General features: G+C 44.9%; 1 protein-coding gene across 2 annotated transcripts in view; it reads right to left on the reverse strand.

The window, feature by feature from the left end:
• Nucleotides 1-7,156, reverse strand: part of LOC115557320 (charged multivesicular body protein 4b) — an 11,645-nt gene extending 4,489 nt beyond the window's left edge. The window contains exons 1-2 of one of the 2 annotated variants that reach the window (XM_030375056.1): nucleotides 6,803-7,156; nucleotides 1,505-1,682 (exon numbers count right to left, since the gene is read on the reverse strand). In XM_030375056.1, coding sequence (XP_030230916.1) covers nucleotides 1,505-1,682; nucleotides 6,803-6,986 — 362 coding nt within the window. In that variant the 5' untranslated portion in view covers nucleotides 6,987-7,156. The remainder of the gene's footprint in view (nucleotides 1-1,504; nucleotides 1,683-6,802) is intronic. The other variant, XM_030375055.1, reaches the window with a different exon arrangement.
• Between the last annotated feature and the right edge of the window lie 7,120 nt (nucleotides 7,157-14,276).

Genomic DNA, 14,276 nt, shown 5'->3' on the forward strand with positions numbered 1-14,276 from the left:
ACACAAAGACACACAAAGACACACATTGGAAAATCAACGCTGGTGTGCATTCACATTCGGATTTGCATTGAGTAATCTCTTCATAGATCTTCTGTCAATATCTCATCAAGGAGTGGACAAAAAGCACCATGCAGGCACGCGCGCACACATAGGAATGTTTATGTCACCCCCTGGTGGTTAACAGCGAAACTGCCTGCCACTCAAGTCTGTGTTTGTGTGTAAACTACATGTTTATGTGCGTCTTTTTCATGCCTGTGTTATGTGTGTCCTATTTCCATGTGTGTGTTGTGTGTATCTTACATATTTGATGTGTTATTCCATGTGTGTTTGTGTCTTACATGTTTATGTGTATTTAGAGCTGTCAGTTAAACGCGTTATTAACGGCGTTAACGCAAACCAATTTTAACGGCGTTAAAACATTTATCGCGCGATTAACGCAATTCTTTTATTTAAAAAAAATAAAAGTTTTTTTTTTTTGGCTCAAAACAAAGAAGCAGTAGCCGGACTGCTATGTTCAAATTACATTTGTTCAAAGCAGTCGTTTAATTGCACTATAGGCTCTTTTTCTGTATCGTCCTGTTTTGATCAATATATGCCAATGTTGTTATAAAAAAAAAATCATTTGCACAAGGCAAGCCGATGCACTTCACCATGTTGATAAGAGAATTAAAATGAGAAGAATTATGGGACAAAGAAATCAAGGGATATTTAGCATAGAAAAAGAATTTGCGATTAATCGCGATTAATCGTGAGTTAACTATGACATTAATGTGATTAATCACGATTAAATATTTTAATCGCTTGACAGCTCTATCTTACATGTGTATTTCCATGTGAGTGTGCTTGGGTATCTTACGTGTCCGTGTGTATCTCTACGAGTGCATTTTCTTTTATGAGTGTGCCTCAGTATGTGTGTGTGTGTGTGTATCTCCACATGGTTGTATTCATGTTTGCATGCGTGTGTCGGTGTGTGTATCATCCATGTCTATGTATATCTCCACGTGTGTATATCAAAGTGTGTGTGTATCTGCGTGTGTGTGTGTATCCATTTGTGTGTGCCTCTTACATGTTTAGGTGCCTCTCCGCTTGTGTTATTACATGTGTGAGTGTGTCTTACATGTTGATGTGTATCTCCACATATGTATTTACATGCGTGTGTGCGCCTCTTACATGTTTAAGTGTATTTCCATGCGTGTGTGCGTATCTTACATGTTTTCGTGTGCATTACCACGTGTGTGTGTATCTTACATGTTTTCGTGTGTATTTCCATGTGTGTGTGTGTGTATCTTACATGTTTTCGTGTGTATTTCCATGTGTGTGTGTGTGTATCTTACATGTTTTCGTGTGTATTTCCATGCGTGTGTGTGTGTGTATCTTACATGTTTTCGTGTGTATTTCCTTGCGTGTGTGCCTGTATCTTACATGTTTTCGTGTGTATTTCCTTGCGTGTGTGTGTATCTTACATGTTTTCGTGTGTATTTCCTTGCGTGTGTGTGTATCTTACATGTTTTCGTGCGCGGCCTTCATGGCCTTGGCGGCGAAGCCCATGTTCTTGAGGACCTCGGTGTTGGTGTTGGCGTTCTCCAGGGCCTCCCGCTGGAACTCGATGGTGGACAGCGTGCCGTCGATCTGCGCCAGCTGCTTCTCGTAGCGCTTCTTCCTCTTCAGCGCCTGCAGGGCGGCTGGGGAGCGAGGGACCAGGGGAGAGACGGGCTCCTGGTCAGCTTCACATCATGTGTTTAAAGCACGCCCCCAACCAAGACCGCCGCTAATGTATCCCTGGTTAAAGGTGACATACCAACCGGTGTGAGTGTGATTAGCCGTTACTAGCCGTTTAGAAAATCGGCGTCTTCTGACATCACCAGTGGGCGTGTCCACTGTCAACCTAAATCTATGACATGGAGATGGGAAAGGTTTGCGACAGTCCACTGGGTAGGCTGGTAGACTGATCTATCCAGCACACATCTGGGTGGACACGCCCACTTGAGATTTCAGAAGAGGCAGATTTTCCAAATGGCTTGTACCGGCTAATCACACCCACACCTGGTGGTATAATATGTCACCTTTAAGGACGTGCTATAGTTGTTTGCTGAAATGCATCATTGTGATTATTTTTATTCCTGCTGTATAGTTTCACTTCATGAATGAAGTTTGATCTGTTTTATCATCGTCTTTCATTTGGTTGCATCTTGCTATGGCGATTTATACTAAATACATATTTTCACTGGAGGTAATTATACCTCGACGGCACTTGCAGTACACTGTGCACTGCCCAGCAGCGATTGAATTATGGGTATTGGAGTCCTTTCTGTATTTAGAGCGAGCCATGCATGTGCCTGCCGCCCTGCCAGCCTTATATAGCGGCAGAGCCCGGGTTTAAAATAACCTCCCCTCCCCTCCCCTGATGGGCCCCCCCCAACACAGGTAGGGGCCCGGGTTCCTGTTGGGGGGTTCATAAAGGAAACCCACTTTGGATTTTAGTTGTACTGCACCAACCATACATTGTGGTTTCACCTTCCGCTGACAAATGTACTTATTGTAAGTCGCTTTGGATAGAAGCGTCTGCTAAATGATTATGTAGAAGTTGCTGGGGCTTCCAGCCAGCATCTGGATGAACTGGTTTGGCCGGACGGCAAACTCCCTCTGTATGTTTAAGTGCTGTGGGGAATGCGTTTGTCCTGTCAACAGACTAGAGTATGTATCAGGCTGCTCTGTGATAGATGCAGCATGGGCAGTACGGAACAATGATACACGTAGTCCAGAACACTATAGACCCCTACAACACCAAACACGCCCAGCAATGCACACAATATCAGCCCTGTCCCTGAAGGTATACATGATACAGGTAGTCCAGAACACTATAGACCCCTAAGACACCAGAACACGCCCAGCAATGCACACAATATCAGCCCTGTCCCTGAAGGTATACATGATACAGGTAGTCCAGAACACTATAGACCCCTAAGACACCAGAACACGCCCAGCAATGCACACAATATCAGCCCTGTCCCTGAAGGTATACATGATACACGTAGTCCAGAACACTATAGACCCCTAAGACACCAGAACACGCCCAGCAATGCACACAATATCAGCCCTGTCCCTGAAGGTATACATTTATATCTGTCCAACTGAATTACTTTCTTTATATATTATAAATACAACTTACATTATAACTTGAACTTGAACACGTTTTAATTAAGATTATCTAACTAATTCAAGTCCAGAACTACATAGCGAGTTATACAAGCGTGTTGTAGCTCCCAGGCCAAGCGCCGTGTCAGGAAGAGGGCACCCCCAGAGGAGCCTAGAGTGCGATCAGGAGAGGAGGTTCAGGGCGGAGGGGCTTTAGTTTCGATCAGATTAAAGACAGGTCTGGGTCGGTGTCAGCTGGTTCCATCTGGAGATAGACATTGACAATACCGCAGAGTCGGACTGGGGGTCCTCACCAACCATCCCCCTGTTCATCTACCCTCCACACTACTCAATACAGGTGATAAACCATGAAGACATCACTCTCACTTCTCCAAGAGCTCACATCTCACATCATTTCTGAGCTCCACACTTCAGTCTTGTGAATTTAAACTCAAAACTCTTTTAAGGTTTGAGTCACGGAACCACGCTCTATTGCTTCGATGTGACTTGGACCACTATGAAGGGTCGAGGACATCGGTGGAAACTGAAGATAATGGAGGGAACCATTAAGTATGCATAATGTCAACCCCTTGCTGAAGGAGTGGTTGGCAGGGAATACCTTAGAGTGAGCGAGGCCGATATGAGAGGCACACCTGATGAGTCACACCGTAGATCAAATAGAGGGTGTAAAATAAAGAAATGCGTGTTTGTAATGACCAGGCTCAGTGTGAATGAGACAAGACAGCATTAGAGAAGGTGTAGGTGGAGTCAATGCATGCACACACACACTAATAACATATCACCTTAAGGGACACACGCACACACAAACAAAGCAGTGCAATACCTTAAGGAGCAAATATACACATAACCACAACCTGTCTCTCTCTCAGAGCTTGTTAGGTAAATGGTGGGTGTGCGTCTCTATGAGGGATTGTTTGCGTGTGTGCACATGGTTACTGGAAGGAGGACAACAGCAGCAGCTATCCAGGGAGTTAGGGTTCCAGCATAGATCAGAGGAGATCTGTTTCATCCTAATCTGATTACAGCAGGAGGCTTCTGTGTGTTCCTGGAGTGATGCTATTGTTACACAAACCGAGCACAACCACAAACATCGTCCAATAACCGGTCCGGCTCTGACCTGCTTCCACCCTGAAGGCAGGAGGGGTGTTCTTGCTGATCATTGAAGTTTTTTTTCAGCTTTTTAACACCTACTTTCTAAATGTACAGAGAGGCCGTGAGTAGTGTAATGTGAGTCAGGTTGTCAAACCAGTCTAGATTCTCATTTCAGTGGAATTACTCTGAGACGCTTTTTTAATACATTTACTTCGTTGACAGTGTTTATACATGCCATAAAAACACTCCCTGTTTGACTGGTTAGATAAAAAAGGAAAAAAAGGAAAATGGCCGCTGTGGTATGTGACACGCACGTCTCTACGGCAACGCTTCATCAGGAAGTCCACAGCCATTGGCTCCTAGCACTGTTTGTGTTGAGCCTACTGTTGCATAATATTAGCCTGGAGTGGATTTATTCAAAGGAGCCCGAGAATGAGAGGATATGCCGAATAACTGGCTTTATGCATTCACAGAGAAACTCGCTCCCAGAGCCATCCCAGTCAAAGACAAGGACACTATACCCCAACCTTCTAGGGCTGAAGGTACACCACGTTCCCCTCCAGAACTCAAGACACACAACCTTTAACTTGTGGGGCCTGGTACATAAACATCCCATGTGACATGTCCCACACATGTGTGAACATCCCTTCACTGGCTCCCTGTCACATTCAGAATTTAATTCAAGGTCTCCCTCCTCACCCACCAGGTCATCCACGGACATGCCCCCCCCCTACCTCCAGGAGCTCCTCACCACCCAGACCACCTCACGCACCATTCTCTCTGCATCAGCTCACACCCTCATACCACCTAAGACCAAGTTCCGCACCGTGGGCGATCAGGCTTTCTCCGTTGCTGCCCCCAGACTATGGAACGCCCTCCCTGACCACCTGAAGGCCCCCCAGACTATGGAACGCCCTCCCTGACCACCTGAAGGCCCCCCAGACTATGGAACGCCCTCCCTGACCACCTGAAGGCCCCCCAGACTATGGAACGCCCTCCCTGACCACCTGAAGGCCCCCCAGACTATGGAACGCCCTCCCTGACCACCTGAAGGCCCCCCAGACTATGGAACGCCCTCCCTGACCACCTGAAGGCCCCCCAGACTATGGAACGCCCTCCCTGACCACCTGAAGGCCCCACAGACTATGGAACGCCCTCCCTGACCACCTGAAGGCCCCCCAGACTATGGAACACCCTCCCTGACCACCTGAAGGCCCCCCAGACTATGGAACGCCCTCCCTGACCACCTGAAGGCCCCCCAGACTATGGAACGCCCTCCCTGACCACCTGAAGGCCCCACTCACTATGGAACACCCTCCCTGACCACCTGAAGGCCCCACAGACTACAGCCGTTTTTAAACTAAACCTTAAGGCTTATCTTTTTTAAAAAAAGCCTTTTGCTAATTTCTCTTTTTACTCTATATGTATTATATGTTTTAACAACCCTTTTTTCTGGGTGGACAAATTACGTGGACAATTGACAATAACAAAGCATATCATAAATGGTACCAATTCTATAAGTAAACCATCAGGATTGTGTTTTACATCCCCCAGAATCTAACATCACGTCGAGTCTAACCCCCCCCAACACCAGTGGGTTGTGATGAGGCCCTCTGGAACAGAACAGATGGTGAGCTAACATGGTTAGCTCCTTGTGTGGAAGGCTCGTGAGGACTACAGTAGGCAGGCCCTGGGTTTGACAAACACCAGCTGGTTTATGGTGTGAGGGTGGTAAATATACAAGGCTACGAGAGCGCATCATATCAGAGGTCCAATTGTTCTACATGTTGTCTACATTGGAATATTTACTCTTAACTTTGCCTTCTTATTATTGCAGTTGAATGTTTCTTTAATGGGATTCCTGCCTCTGTTATGAATGTTTTGAAGGAATAATAAAACTCTCCTTGTTTTACACAAAATAATGTTTGAAGGCTTGATAGAAAAAGTATATCACCTATATGAGTGTAAATATTTTGTTCTGGTTCTTCTGAATATTGGAAAATTTTTCCCCATGTAGCACTACTTTTTGCAGTTCTGGTTACATTGTAAATGACTTAAAAAGACCACGTCCGTATGTGACCCAGAAGCAGAGCCATACATGACAGTGGCCACTGTCAGGGTGGGGGTGCTATGGTCTGGGTGGAGGGTTTATGGTCTGGATGGGACTATGGTCTGGGTGGAGGGGCTATGGACGGTCTGGGTGGAGGCGCCAGCTCACCGCTCTGAAGGCGTGGCCTCCTTCTCTTGCTCCATAATCGTCATGCTGTCAAAATGATTGCATAACTACCCAGTCAATAACGGCTATGACTTCGAATGTAAAACACAATTATTCTGCAACAAGTCTAACTATTAAATATAAGTCATTCGTCCGGTGATCACCGGGTTAACCTCCGGTGTGTGTCGAACGAGCCGCAGCGGCCGTCCTCTCCCTCTCAGGTGACCCGTGTGTAACTTCCTTGTTCTCTTCCTCCAGGCCACCAAACTTGTTGTCAGCTCTTCTTCCTATAAATCCCCTTCAGCTGAGGATACATGCAGTCAGGACACACGTTCTCACCTCGTTTGTTCTTCGTGCCGTTCTTCTTCGCCGTCATCAGCTCTATGTCGATTTTCTTTTCTAAAAAGTCCTGTTTCTTCGCCAACATCTCCTCCGTCTCCCGGAGTTTATGGATCGCCTCCTGGGCTGTGGGAGGCTTTCCACCCTTGCCCGAGGTTCCGAATAACTTTCCAAATATCGACATTTTTCCGTTGTAGCTCTGCTGAAATTACGAATATGAGTGAATGCCGACTATTAGCATTCGGGGACGCCGATAAATTAGTGGCCGAATGGTTCTCCTCGCTGCCCGCTCCCAACGACGAGCTGTTGTTGTTTTTGTTTCGTCTTCCGCTTTTCCGGACAGGCCTCGTGACGTCAGTGCGTCACGGGTGTGGGGCGTCACGTCGTGAGTCACGTCGAAAGTGCTATGCGCTGTGGGACAGGACTGCTCAAAGTCCGGACCCAGCCCATCATAACTATACTAAACATTAATAAACATTTTATATTGATGAATAAATTGTTGTTCAATCTGAATATAAGGTGTGGCAGGCCCAGTGAACATGTCGACGTCCTGACATTTTAATAACGATGCAATGCAATAGCGTACAATCCCTTCTCCATCGCCCACTGGGGAAAGTCCGTTGATGTTTTTTTATCACGTGTGTTGAGGCGGGAAATGACATTAACGCTCTTCCTTATCAATAAATAACGCAAACATGCCACTTTATTACATTGTGCAGTGTTGTGTTTTATCGTGGTAACCGTTTATAAATACGTTTATTATATGTACCTTTATTTTGTACCTATATGTTGTATTATAGCCTATGTATATATATTTATGTCAAGCCAACATATATATATTATACTTCATATATTATGTTTGTATTATACTATTATAATTCCGGTCTTTAATATACTTACAAAGAAAATGCCCAATTGCAAATCTATAGTGAAAGGTTTTCTATCTAAAATTTGAATGACAAAACTTCAGAAATATATTTCCATTTTATATAAATGATAAATCAACAGGAAGTAATATAGGAGCTTAATTAAGATGACTTGACGCAGGTATTATATGTTTAGATGCCACATCCTTCTCCTTACCCATAGAGCAACTTAATTTCCCTCACTCTCTTCACCTCCAACCTCCTCTACCAAATCGTCTAGCTCACTGTCTGCTGAAGGAAAGACCCTACCAGCACGTAGAATCCAGGATTTATATTAGCCTTTTAACCTGCTTATAATACATAATAACACAGGCTACTTGATGTTAGTTTTGTCTCACGTCCTCAGTAGCGCCAGGAGATGAAGAGAGAGCTGCCACTGCTCCTCTCTCTGTGGCTGCTCCAAACACCGAGGGCCATGTGTCTCATGATGTTAGGCTTTGAAAATATTTCATTTGTTCAATAGATATATTATTATATGACATTGTAAGTATAATGCTGATTCATTTGTGATACTGATAAATTCATGTTATGCAAAGGAAGCATTCGCGATCGACTGCCTTCAATTCAAACTACTGATATTATCTTAAACCATTCTTAAACCATGTGGATGTCCACAGAAGGAGGGTACAGATACACAGTATTTACTTTCACTCCAGTTCTCTTTATTCTGGTACAAAATTATCCGACACACAAACGGTGTCAACAGTGGGTCTGAAACTTGATGTAGTAAACAATGATTGTCACCAAGAGGAACACTAGCTGCGCAGTTGCGATATTGAGCCGCCAGGTGGCTCTAAAACGACACATATGTAAGAAAAACATCAAGTTTGTAGAAATCCATAAGAATGAATTGTATAACTCTTCCACCCGCTTGTTGCATACACCATTTTTTAATTGGCAACCAGTGACAACTGAAACAGCCATCACGTTTCAAAGCACAGCCACAGTATACATGGCCGTGAACAGAGATTAGCTCTGCAAAAAGGTCATCACGGTGCACTGTTCCACCATTGAGGCTTAATCTAAATCAGTGAAATCACACTTATTATTTTAGTTTAATTTAATTTAAGGATGTAATGTAAGATTAAACAACGAGCTGAAATGTATTCGCCGCTACCAAGGCCACCAGAGGGCGCCGAACCTGGTTTGGGTTTTGCTAATTAGCTCACCTGTCGCAGCTCGCGCGCTATGGGCACGCTAATTAGTTAATTTGTTGCGTCTGGTTGGGTTCTGCTCACATGGAACCGGACAGCACGTTGTTGTCCACCACTGTTTGGCAGCGTTATGTCTCCCAGACAAGGTAGGCTGATATGATTGTGTTTATAAAGCCAGGTCGTGGGTCATTTTAATTGTGTTGTGACTAATTCATCTTGTTCTCCGTTTCACAGGTTACAAAGACTTTTTGAAGTAAAACGGAGCATTTCATATGGAGCTGATGTAAGTAGAAATGTACCTGAATGAAATGTACAGCCCGAGTCTGACCTGCCGCGGTAGACCGTCGGCCAGAAACCATCTCTTGTAGCCCTTTCTGATTGAAATCAAGCATCGCTGTACATTTAACTAGAAAGCTTGACGCTGAACTTTAAAACGATTGTCAATCAAATAGTAGACATTGCAGCTCCGCAATGCGTGAGGGTCTAGAGGCGGCACCATTGCATTGACTTGTATGTGGAATATATCCTATTAAATGATGATGTGGGATGGAAATCTGGGATTCTGGTTGTTTTAACTATCAATTGAAATGTCCTTTCTAAATGAACGTAACATTTGAGTGTCCATACATTCAAACTTGTCCAATTAATTAAAAGTAACTCACTCTAGTCAAAGAAAAAGTATAACTTTTATTAAAAAGCTGAATTATCTTGAACCTTATATACTATTTACACGATCCTCAAAGCCCTTAATTTTAAACCGCTGCCAACTCTGTGCCCAAATGTGGGGACAATAATTTATAAATAAAAATTATAATGAAGTGTGAATCTGCTTCTTGCTCTCAAGTTCTATCCTGGAGATGAAACTCCAGTTCTGTGAGTATCCCAATTGAATCATGAAGAAGAAACTGCGAACTGTAAGTCATTGGTTTCCTTATTATTATTGGGCACTGCAATGTATTTTGGGTTAACCTGTTTAGTGAACATTGCTTTGAGTAGTGTGGATGTTTTATTGGTGCATGAGCTACTTAAGCGTTTGAGTTGGTACTAATGGTTTCAAGTACAGGTTAGAAGTGTTGTAAAGCGTAATAGAGAATTCTGTGGGTACAACCAAAACATACTTCAGGGTTGGTTGCTGATTTCTTTAGTCTTCTTTCCTGCTACTCTCCTGAGCTCTTCATCTTCATCACATGAGTGTCGCTTTACCGATAAGGGCGTATCTGAGTGAGCAGAGGTGCATGATGGGATACAGGTCTGTCTGAAGTCTACTGGTCTGTAGACACGACCACTCAGGAGAAACCAAGGGTTTGAGAATCCGTTTTGATGTGCGTTTCATGGACTAGAATATCCTTTAAGATGGGGACAGGGATTCCCAAAGGAGAAACACTTTGGGGAGATGTGAGTGCTCCTCATCTCAACGACTGGAACACTACTTCGTTCTTGCACCAGAGAACCATAGAGCTCATTTCAACATTCTCCTCCATGTATTGTGAAGCCTCAGCGACTCTTTCTCTGCCTCCACAGCTGTCAGAGCACAACTCCAGTTCAGAAATGGTCACAGTTGGGGGCCATTCCAAGATGGTTTCTCATTTCACCAGAGCCATCTTCCAGGTCCAGCTGGCCTTCCATCTTGAGGGTTGGAGTGTACAAAACACTGTACACAGAAAGCTTCTATTTGGTCCAGTCCAGTCAGCCTACTGAGGATGGAGATATTCTACAAGAGTGTTTGACATTGTATTGCTCTGTGGCGTCCGGGTTTGACATGAGATGGAAATGGTTCATTTGTCAGCATGACAAGGGTTCGCTCTGGTATTGGAGTTCTGTATAAGTGTGTGACCTGGGTTCTACATGTGTCCTGGGTTCGCTCTGGTGTTGGCGTTCTCCTGGGTTTGCTCTGGTATTGGAGTTCTACGTTTGTCCTTGATTCGATCTGGTATTGGAGTTCTACGTTTGTGTCCTTGATTCGATCTGGTATTGGAGTTCAACGCGCATGTCCTTGGTTCGATCTGGTATTGGAGTTCAACGTGCGTGTCCTTGGTTCGATCTGGTATTGGAGTTCAACGTGCGTGTCCTTGGTTCGATCTGGTATTGGAGTTCTACGTGCGTGTCCTTGGTTCGATCTGGTATTGGAGTTCAACGTGCGTGTCCTTGGTTCGATCTGGTATTGGAGTTCAACGTGCGTGTCCTTGGTTCGATCTGGTATTGGAGTTCAACGTGCGTGTCCTTGGTTCGATCTGGTATTGGAGTTCAACGTGCGTGTCCGTGGTTCGATCTGGTATTGGAGTTCAACGTGCGTGTCCTTGGTTCGATCTGGTATTGGAGTTCAACGCGTGTGTCCAGGGTACGACCTGGCATGGGATTCTACATGTGTCCTGGGTTCAACCTGGTGTCCGTCCATCTGAGTGACATGGGGTATTGGAACCGTCAACCTAATCTAAATGGATGGATGAGCACCTGGTTTGCTTAAGGACTTGGCCGACGTGAAGAGCCTGGAACGATGCTCCGCAATGATATCCCAACACACTGGACAGGAAGACGGGAGTTGGATTGGAATCAAGTGTAAAGAAAGGATGCGAAAGGCTGGTTTGGATCACTGACTACAAATTAGAACTACACCAATAAGGAACAATGGAGGAAATATACCAAATGGATTCCACAAGAAGAGTCTGAAGTTGGAAATCGACCTAAATGGATATTCCAGATGACCTTCAGAGCTGTAGTGAGGTGCCTCTTCCTACCTGCTGGATGGCCGGCAAGCCCTGTGGACCGTGTCTTGTGTCGTATTGCTTTCAGATGCACATCTTCTCTGACTGAAATATATTTTGTTTCCTGGCTAGGTGAACCTGGGAGATGGGTTGTGTGAATCTGAAACGATCTTTGAACTATCCTAACTCGGGTCTGCCTCAAGCTGTAGTTGTGCTCTTCAGCTGAGGATGTTTGGAAACCTTCAGTGGGGCTTCAAGATGTATAGAGGGGAACGTTGCAGTGGGTTCCATGGTTCTCTGATGGAGAACCTTAGTTGTATTCTACTGGCTGAGAGGAAAAACACACGCATCTTTCTCTTGGCGTTTCTTCCTTTTAGAATCCCTGTCGCCATCTTGAAGGATATTCCACTTTATGTAACTGATGTCCTTGCGGCTTCGCAAACTTTGGTTTCTCCAGTGGGGCGTGTCTACAGAATTGTATACTTCAGACGGCATTGTATCCTAGAATGAATCTCTGCTTACTCAAACCACACCTCCATTAGTAGGGCAACACTATAGCGATGGAGGTGCATAGTCTTTGAGTAACTGGGGAGCAGATAACGGGGATTAGAAAACAATGTCATGTTAAGTCTGTAGATCTTAAAATCATGATTGTTAAATGGGAGTTCAGGAGTTGATTTAATTATGTGCAGTCCCTTATCTCAAATGCACACGTCTCACTTAACCTCAGATTTCTTCGAAATGATTCGCAATTGTTGATGCGGTTAGTTCAGGGTAGCGTTTGCAGGGTTGTGGATGGCTCTCTGAGCTAGACATTTTGGTTGTATCTGTAGGGTTTGTACCCAGAATTATCAAGATAAGATGTTGTATGGTCAAATGTAGTCAGTTTTGCATTAACGGATTTCCTCGTTTTTAAGCAAGCCTTTGAGGGTTAAATGTGTTGTGGGACATACAAGGTAGTTCTGTGTGCTTCGTATTGTTTTTAGTGTTATAACTTGTACACACTGGGTGCTTAGCAATTTAGAGGTAACACTGAATAGTAGTTATAACCAACAGCAACAAACAGATCGCCTTAAGGTAAGTCTGTTGGCTGTATTTATGTGAGAAGATCATCGCTGGACTTCAGGATCGTCCTCCGCTCAGCTCAAGGTGAGGCGCTGGTTACGTTCCTTACTGCTGGGTTGGTTCCGGCTGGAATGTTCGGATTCCAGTCGGACGGGTTTCCTTCCCGCCGGGAAGGTTCTGAGTGTAGTCCGTTAATTTAGTTTCAAAATGGTTGGCATTGAACATTGTAGTATTGAAAACCTTAAGAACACACTTGGCGGTTAGTTGGATTGATTTAAGTCACCTGAAAGGGCATCTGGCAGTATGTTAAGGATTGACGTTTGCATTACCTCGTCACCATTGGGAAAAAAACAATTCAATTTCTGACCAATCTTAAGAGACTTTAGATTTCCCGTTCAAAATACATACTGGCGTCTATGTTTTTCATTTCTCAAATTCTACCAATTTTTTTCAATAATTGCGCTCCACGTTGACGGACTCTCGCTGCGTACAAATCTGCGTCGTACTTGCGGGCGCATTTCTAACCGTCAATGAAGATTTCATCACTTTTAGGCACTTTATGGCATGGCTTCCATATAACCCAGCACCTTAATATGGTTAAGTATAATTTTACTATTGAATTTTTAATATTGATACTGCTTAGTGTTCTTTGATACTTTAACAGCTTTGGTACATTCTAAATATCTGGTCCATTAATTGTCACAGAAGTTAAACCCTACCAAATCGCATGACGTTAGATTATTACCCTTTTGTGATGGGTTATGAACTGGATAGTATCCAACCGCTAAAATAATGGCTGTGTCCCACATGTTGCAGTAGGAGAACTTTATAACCGTACACGGTAAATGGTAACGTGTAGTTTGTCTCACGGTGTCTGCCTCCTCCCCAGAGCCGTACCTTCACCCTGTCGGAGTCCTCCACAGAAGGTCAGAGCTCCGCTGCAGGAGGGTCATGTATGTTCAGGTTGGTTTCGAGGGCTGACGCTTTTCTTTAGACTAGTTGACTGCTCTCTTCATTCCCATAACAGGATGCCACTTGTGACAGTCGGTCTTGTGTCTGCAACATTTTCTAGGCTTTAGTTTTAAAATAATAGTTAAATTAATTAAAGAAATGAATACATACATATATATACATAACTATACATAACTGTTATATTAAAATTTGTTAGTAAAAATTAGTTAGTAAAATTAGTTTATTGTTGGGTAAATGCTAATATAAACCAGTAGCTGAAATATGCAACGGCCGTGTGGGTGTGCGACTGTCTTTAACTAATGGACATTTAATTTGTGTTTTATAAGAGGCTGTCTGATTAGTTCAGGGGCCTCTGGATGCGGCAACGGGGTAGACGGTGGCGGACTGGACCCCCCCCCCCCGAGGCCGACCGGACCCCCCCGGAGGCCGACCGGACCCCCCCCGGAGGCCGACCGGACCCCCCCCCCCCCGACTGGAGGCCGACCGGACCCCCCCCCGGAGGCCGACCGGACCCCCCCCCCGACTGGAGGCCGACCGGACCCCGCCGACTGGAGGCCGACCGGACCCCGCCGACTGGAGGCCGACCGGACCCCGCCGACTGGAGACCGGACCCCCCCCCCACGGAGGCCGACTGGAGCCCCCCCGGACTGGACCC

Source organism: Gadus morhua, chromosome 13 (assembly GCF_902167405.1).
Source record: "Gadus morhua chromosome 13, gadMor3.0, whole genome shotgun sequence".
Taxonomy (NCBI): domain Eukaryota; kingdom Metazoa; phylum Chordata; class Actinopteri; order Gadiformes; family Gadidae; genus Gadus; species Gadus morhua.